At 42.2% G+C, this 8,619-nt stretch overlaps 1 protein-coding gene and 1 long non-coding RNA gene across 2 annotated transcripts; both read left to right on the forward strand.

Annotated features, from left to right (window-relative positions):
• Positions 1-261: 261 nt before the first annotated feature.
• LOC143105826 (uncharacterized) lies at positions 262-912 on the forward strand. Its single transcript, XR_012983553.1, has 3 exons — positions 262-372; positions 463-641; positions 823-912. It is a non-coding gene; the product is annotated as an uncharacterized LOC143105826 (long non-coding RNA).
• A 2,829-nt stretch (positions 913-3,741) lies between these two features.
• On the forward strand, positions 3,742-8,619 carry LOC143105952 (uncharacterized). Its single transcript, XM_076270093.1, has 2 exons — positions 3,742-3,905; positions 6,045-8,619. Exon 2 carries the CDS (start codon positions 6,524-6,526, stop codon positions 7,529-7,531), a length of 1,008 nt encoding a protein of 335 aa, XP_076126208.1. The 5' UTR covers positions 3,742-3,905; positions 6,045-6,523; the 3' UTR covers positions 7,532-8,619.

Genomic DNA, 8,619 nt, shown 5'->3' on the forward strand with positions numbered 1-8,619 from the left:
TCATAGGCAACATAATGTCTAACCATTCCAAGTAGTTTAGATTCCAGAAACACCTCACACCTTTCAAGTTTAGACTCAAATGACATTTGTCTTTGAATTTTCTTGTCAATATAACAAACATATTTTTTTCCCCCTCATAGGACGATATGATTTGAATCTCCCTGAGCTACGCTGCGGAGGCTGTTGTGCCAGCTGGACCCCCCAGTTAGCAGACCTGCAACAAAGTGGCTACTGGCCGGCCACAATTCAATTCTGCACAGTATATGATACTGACATATTTCAACGCTTCAGGGAAATTAAGTTGGTGGCCCCAGGGAGTTCCCGGCTATCGTTTATAAGGATGCTGGAAGCCCAAACAAACAGCATGGCAGGGTGAGTTTTAGCTCATGGTATAATTATACAATCACCTTTCTTTAATACTGAATGTAACTGTAACTAAGAGTTCAATGAATCTTTCAATAGACTGGTAAAGTGTGTTCCGACACATTTTACAAAGCTTTCATGGAGTGGGTCATCAGCTCCTACAAGGTTGACAGGCTGTGCAATGAACAGCCTTTTACCTGCCCTGCCTGTACTCCACAAATGTTGGCGGTGTCGGTAGATGGAAACAGGAAGCACTACCGTTTTAAAAAAGACAGAGGGTCTGTTTATATTTTATTTTATAACATGTGTGAAAGCATGTTCACTGTATGTATCAGTTATCAATCTCAATTCTATTTGTACTCATTTGTTACACCACAGTCCAAGTCTTAATCCATAAGCAATGTGTTTTTTCTAACAATTGCAATGGTCTTAATTCAAATTGCCATGATTGTTCTCTAGGTCTCAAGAGAGTGGATTTTTTAAGGGAGTGCTTCTCTGTGATGATAATGAGGTCACAGCATTTGTGGAGGATGTCCAGAAGAGGTCAAAGCATGTAAGTGTCTCTACCTTTTTACCATTGGCAAGCATATTCAAGTATCAAAATCTGACTGTGAACTTGTACTCATAATTTTATAGGTGCCAGGAAAGGGGGTTTGTGGCAGGTCTCTTCTAAATGCAGCAAAGGAGACCACACAGAAGAGCAGAAGCACCACTGTTGATGAGCAGGTAATAATGTCATTTTCTGGCAGTGTATTGGATTGTCATCCTCTCATTGAATTGTAACATATATGGTGATAAACATAATTGCCACACAGTTTTACTTATTATGGTAATGGCTATGTGTAAGACAGATGCAGCTCACTAGTGAAAATATTCTATTATGCAGAATTTGACTACAGAAGTTTGTATTGTTTTTGTCAATTATGTGTCATAACTGTCTCTCAGGGTCTAGAAGTAGCAGTTTGCCGTCATGGCATTATTCTTCGTGCATTGAATATGTACAGGCAAGTATTTCCATTTCAGTACATTGCCACTTGCTCATTTATTTCTTTATTTTGATACAGTTCAATTTATTTTAAACAATGTCATCTTATCAGGTTAGCAGCACTTACAGTAGGCCTAAGGTATTATATCGGCATTGTTCAAAATGTCAGCATCTACAATGGCGGAGATGACCATAACAGTTAACATAACAGTTAACATCTCCTTCCTGAAAAGTATATGAATTTATCTTGCCCCTCATTTCTTAATGTGAATTGTATCAGAATACCAATCAATGTTTAAATCAGCATACTAATCCAATGTTAAAATACAATCCTATAGGGGCGAGATATTCGTGTATCCAATGTTTCTCCAGAAGGAAGTTGCAGCCATTTGTAAACCAGTTTTTTTGCATGGATGTTGTCTGCAAGTACTGGCCCTATATCAACAGAATTGTTGAAGCTTGGCCAGATTACAATCATATTTTAGCCATGAAGCCCTTGCTATCAGCGCTCCATGCCAAAGCACACGGGATCAAGTGTGAGGTATGTGTTCATTTGTCTGTTTGTGTATCCTATGTCCTATAGCCTGACGTAGTCATACTCAATTCTAGTCAGAATATGAGTCTGATACTGCTCCATTGGGACGTAATTATGGGGCGTGTTTCAACCGATACAGGGGGGGGGGGAATGCCTCTGCACTCAATTGGATAGACCTAACCAATCAGAGCAACAAAATAGCTTACCGTGAGGTGTAGGAAGAAAACACACGAACCATCCTTCTTCTCCTATATCCCCTCAGTTTTTAAAAATAATTCTGTTGAACAGTGATATGCTACAAACATGTTAAACAGCTGGAAAAGGCTGTCGCAAATCCCTTGAACAGGTGGTCAATCAGAGATTTCAAACGAACGAGGGAACATGTCGCAATGCAACAGCGCTGTTTTCCCTTGATGAAAGTGAAACCACGAGTTTACCCACATCTCAACTTTGGCCAAAGTTTTCAGAAATAATAGTTTTCAGTGATACAACCTCATTAAATAATATGAATTTTCCATATGGGGTCATAAAAGCCATGTATCCTTCTAGCTACAGCGTTTTTGTTTCAAACATAAGCCTAATCAAAGTGTGCTCAGATGACATGATAGACCAGGCGCTGTTGCTCACCTGTCCATCATCGTAAAGCCTGATTTGATTGGTCCGCCCGATATAGGGCGAGCATACTTCCACCACAATGGAACAATGCCAGACTGAACTTCCTGACCTCAAATGTTGTGGGCGGGACTAAGTTCGGAATGGCACCCAGGCTATATGTCCTATACTTTACAGGGTAGATGACAAGATAATAGTCTATTGAAACATGTTATCAATTGAGACTAATGTACTGCACTGCATTTACCTACAATTACAGATAAAATGGACAGCAGGCAACCAGGATGGTGCTGGTTCCACTTTGGGAGAAGAAGTGGAAATGGTCAACTCCTTCCTTTCCAGGACAGCAATAAACACCAAATTCATGAGCAAAGGAGGTTGGTTTTATGAAAATGTTTGGACAGGTTATAATTTAAATATTCACAGAATCCAGAGAAACCTTTTGAACAAGGGACTGGGCTGAACAAAATATTGTATTTAGTGCTATACTGCTATACTGCATTAAGTCCTTTTCCTGTAAAAAAATAATTATTATGGGCTAAAAAACTTCTGATAACCATTGTCTATTAGTACAGTTTAAAGAAACGCCAACTATTATTTATCCTGTAGCATAGCAGCTATTTTTGGCAACAAAAAAAACCGAAATACATTTTCTCCTTTCATTTTTAACAGCCCGCACAGACATGTTGACGGTGCAGGCCATGGATTGGAATAGGAGAAAGGTGGAAAACATGTGCAACACCTTGTGCACAAGATCTCGTAAGGTAGGTCATGAACTTGAATTTGAACCATATTGCAACCCAAGGGAGAATTGGATAATGTTTACATGACATCTTTCCCCCTTTTTCCCCACAGACACAATTGAGTCTTCAGAGGGAGAGGCAGAGCCTAGAGACCATGGAGACAGAGTTCTCTGCAGGTGATGGATCTGTGGAGCAGTAGGTCAGAGATGTCCAAGACTGGGCTGAACATAAGTATACCCAGCTATCTTCATGACCAAGCTCATCTACTGTAAACAACTGTAACAGATATACAATGTTCGGTAACACTTTACGGTACGGGTACATGAATTATGCACATTAGGCACATGAGAGAGAAAAAACATCTAGCTTGTCTGGTGTCCCTTTAATCCATGAGGTCATGAATGAGAGATTATGAACTCAATTCCTGATGATTTATAAAATACAAAGGAATGAAGTAATGCATAAATCATGAATTAATTCATGCACAAATTCATGATAACTCATGTACCCTTACAGTAAAATGTTACCCAATGTTCTAACAAATTCCACTTTGCTTTTTTAGAGTCCCCCACAGACAATAATGATTCTCTGTTGGAAGTGAGGAGGAGAATTGAGGAGACATCTTTGGGTTTAAGACAGCGTAGACTGCGCCTTTATAGCCAAACAGGTAAACATTTTATGTAATGTGTTTACTCTCTTTGTCATGTTTGCTAATTTGTTGTGTATGTATGTGACCGGATAGATATGCTACGCATGTCAGATGAAAGAGGAGACACAGAGCTATCATTTGATACCAAGTACATCCTTCTGGGTTATAAAACAGACGACGTGACAAAAAATTCAAGACAATATAACTTCATATATAGCTCGACTTAACTCACGTTTTTTTCTGTTTTTGTGGCAAAGCATGTTTATAATCCAACGCTATTGTGTGTTTCTTTATGGCAAAGAATGTTCATAATCCGGTTTTGAGATCCTAGCAAATTCCTGCATGGTATCCAATTCAAGGCTCACATTGAATCCCAATTTGTTCGACAAAGAAACACCTTTTTTACCTTTACTTGCAATGCAGTAAAAAGTTGTAGAGAATCATGAGGGACGTAACACGTAAACTCGGGTCAAGTCAGGTCAGATCAGTTCGTGTTACAGATATGGAGCGCAGAAAGGTCATTTTTAATCACTAAATAAAAAATGGCATTTATTTCTGTAAGGCGCACACATGGCCGGATTATCATGACCATGGGCCCTGGGCACAAAATCGGAATGTGCCCCCCTCCCTCCCCACATGCACGCCCGCACACGGCCATACACCTGCAGGCGCGCCTGACTCACTAACCCCAAAGCTAACCTGTAGGTTACAGCAGCTGTGAGAACCACCGTTGGGCTGCTAAGAAAGACTCTGTTGTAGTTTCTAGATGATACAAACACAAAATTAATTTCTGTCAATTAAACCTATTATCAGATTTATTTATGGGTATCCTCATTTATTGTGATGTCGAAGTTCCATGCATGGGCGTAGATTTAGGGTGGGACGCTAAGGACTAGTCCTAATCAACATTTTAAGATGACAAAATTGTCCCCACCAATATTTTAGCGAACTCATTGCTGCTGATCATTCCGATAGCCAGCACGACAGTACAAGAAACGTCATTTGATTGAATGAAAAACCTAGGGGGAGGGGGAAAGGTTATCTGACACGCACGCTACACGCACGGAGAGTGTCAAAGCACAGGCTACTTTGCACTGGCAGCCAAGCGAGCGCCTGTGTCAACGACAACGGTAAGTTACTGCCAACACATACCCCATAAAAGGCCAGAGTAAAACATTTTGATATTTGCCTTTCATAATGTACATGTTTGCCCCTTTTTGTGGTTTGTAGATTTGTAGCTTGAATTTCCCCTTGGGGATAAAAAAGTAGGCTATCTATCTAAGAACAAAGGGGACATAATACGCTTTTTCCATTATTCAGAGTCTAAGTAGGCAAAATAACTAGCCATACAAACTGGCAACTGGTGACCAGGCTTTCATTTTACTGTTAGGATATTACTCAGGATATTGTCACAGCTAAACCTAGCTTCTGTAATCTTTCAACCAAAGTTAGGAGTCATGTTGAATAAGGGTGTGCCGCACGGATAGTCGCATATCACAGAATATAACTCACCATCACTGACTGTTTATCGGGCTACCAATCTGGCAGTCGCAATAAACAATGGATCCAAGACATTTTCCTGTTCCTATATTCTGTTTATGTAGGCTAATGCAGTGGTTCTCAAATGGGGGTACGTGAAGGCACTCCAGGGGGTACGTGATAGAGCAAAAGTTGGGCTTTCCAACGAGACCACGCACTTGTCTGTACGTTAAAGTATGAAGATTAAAAAAAATCATGAAATTAAATCAAATTAAAGCATTAAATAAATGCTTCCTACGATTGACAGCACAACTGCTGGAAAATATTCTAGGGGAAACACTGCATATCTAACATGATTTAATGAGAGCTGTTCAGATTCTTGCACAGCCAACAGACTTTTGGAAATGATTCACAAGACTGAGAGTGACAAAAGAGTGCTGTGATATGTTATGTCGGGACTTATTTTCCGATAATGACTGACGGACAATACATTATCCCTTACTTATATGTATTCTATGTATTACTAATCGGACTTTATGTGTCGTGCTGTCATCCTTGTCAGTGTAGATTGTAGATGCTGACTCCCAGTGGTCCGCCAGCCTCTTGCTATCTGGGTGTCTGTAAATGTCTGTTTGTATGTACTTGTGAGTAATTATGTGTGTTCTCCCATCATCCTAGTTGGTGTAGATAGCAGATGCTGACTCCCAGTGGACTGAACAGGCATGATGCAGAGGAAGCTGGCGCTGCTGGTTGGCATCACCACGTTTACCCTCCTCCTGGTGCTGAGGTGGGAGCACGTGATACGCCTGGTGAACCTGATGAGAAGCGAAACACCCTCAGCTGAGCCTGAACCGCAGACAGACCAGCCATCAGCAGAGCCTACACTGCCACCATGGCAACGGGCACCCACGGAGACCATCACCCCCATCCCAGGCTCCAGACACTTCATGGTGTCTGCCTTTAAGGATCACAGACGGGGCGGAGTCATCCGTGTCATCAGCATCATCTGCAGATAGGAGCTGCAACCACTCTACTGCGTCCTGTGTACCAACTATGATGCTAACACTGATGCTAACGCTAATGCTGATGATGCTAATTACAGTGGTAATGCTGATGCTAGTCCAAATGCTAAGGCTAATGGGGCTCTGGGTCGGTGTATGACTTCACAGGCAAAAGTCGATATTCACAGCGACCACTTTGGCTTTCCTTTTCACACTTCAGACGTGTTTTGCACTACTAACACACCACAGCAAGCCTTATATGGCCAAGCCTCATATGTCAGCATAACATCTAACCCAAACACCACTGACAATTTGACTTTTTTAACAATCCAAAACCATGAGATCAAAGAATCTTTTAAGTACAAATTTACTATATGCATATCTAACCTTTTTGGGGAGTACAATAATGCCCTCCAGTTTGCACAGACCATGGAGGTGTACAAGCTGATTGGGGTTCAGAGGGTTGTCATCTACAACACCAGCTGTGGCCCAGATGTTGAGAAAGTCCTCAGGTATTACAGTAGAGAGGGTATGCTGGAAGTTGTGCCTTGGCCAATAGACAAGTTCCTAACGCCCTCTACTGGGTGGAGGTATGACTTGCACCACGGTGACATTCATTATTACGGACAGCTGGCCACTCTGAATGAATGTATATACAGATATATGTACCAGTCAAAGTACCTCCTGCTGAATGACATTGATGAGATCATTATGCCTTACAACCATGGTAAACTGGAGAAGCTAATGGACACATTACAGCAGCAACATCCCAATGCAGGGGTCTTCAGGATCGAGAACCACATCTTCCCCAAAACGCAGTTTGAAGACACTGGGCGATTTCGTCTGCCTCAGTGGAGGCGCGTGCCTGGTGTGAACATCCTGGAGCACATCTACCGAGAGCCAGACAGGAAAAGCGTGTTCAACCCCACCAAGCTGCTGATTGACCCCCGGAGAGTGGAGCAGACTTCGGTCCACTCCACGCTGAATCAGTTTGGACCAGCTGTCATTGTCCCATTCGATGTTTGCCGCATGATCCATGTCAGGGCCCCTCTGCAAGGACACCTGGCCAAAGACCAGTTGCTTGTGGACAAGAAACTCTGGGAGTTTGAGAAGCGTTTGATTCCCAGCATTGATAACGCACTGAATCAGTCAGGTCTGCTGTGAGTCAACGATGTCCCCAGCTGTGGCATCACCACTGTTTAGCAAATAGAATCACCTTTGTATCTTTGGTATGCTCATTGTAAGAAAACAAAAATCAAGCAGACATCTGACTAAAATGTGCTCTAGTTTTACAAATGTATGGGCTGGCGGGCACTGGCTGATGGCTCTGGACTGGCAGGCCAGACAAAGTCCATCGTAGCCCAGGACAAACATACATGAGTAGGCTACACCTCAAAGTCAAGGTCCTTCCTAGTCTGGTCCCTTAGAGACGAGCCACGGCTCCTTCCTCGCAGTCGGACAACACATACACTGGAACAGACTAGTGACCCCATTTTGATGTCACAAAACATTGGCGACCCCAATCATTCACATGTTGCGAGAGACAGCGCAACTCACCTCTGCTAACATCCAGACAAAAGCAGTACTTTGATTTTCTCCAAATGTCGTTTCTCGCCTGGTGGTTTTGCTACTTTGTTTCGAACATTGATCAAGTATAATTCCATCAATCAAACTTGCCAGGTGGGCTGTCTAACTTTATTTTCACTTAGCTAGATTGTAATGAAGGATCGGTTACAATAACTTGGATATCATATGGTTTTTAATATGTTTCACTTATGTTTATTTTTATGTAATGCACTGGTCAATTGTAAGGGACCCAGTATCTCAGCTGACCCCATTTGAACTTCAGGTGACCCCACATGGGGTCCCGACCAAAGATATTAGAAAGCTATATACCGCATTGTCCGTCGAGTTCTATTAGGTGGCATACGTGAACACAGTCACCATATTGCTGGGGGCAAACACCTTACTGTCTATGGGCAACACTTCAGAGACAGAGAATCAGAGACAGAGAATCAGAGACACCTGTCTGATTTCCAACACGAGACAGCTGTTTCTCCATTGGCCTCCAGTGATTGTTCCCCCTGCCATGATGGCAGTTATTTCTATGTTCTGTAGCACAATGCGGTATCTAGCTTTCTAATATCTATGGTCCCGACCCCAGGAGGTCATGTTATTATATGTTCTGTAGCACAATGCGGTATTTAGCTTTCTAATATCTATGGTCCCAACCCCAGGAGGACATGTTAGTG

Source organism: Alosa pseudoharengus, unplaced genomic scaffold (assembly GCF_046254945.1).
Source record: "Alosa pseudoharengus isolate Yale_2024_CS ecotype anadromous, Long Island Sound unplaced genomic scaffold, YU_APseudo_1.1 YU_APseudo_1.1_scf_6, whole genome shotgun sequence".
Classification (NCBI taxonomy): Eukaryota; Metazoa; Chordata; class Actinopteri; order Clupeiformes; family Clupeidae; genus Alosa; species Alosa pseudoharengus.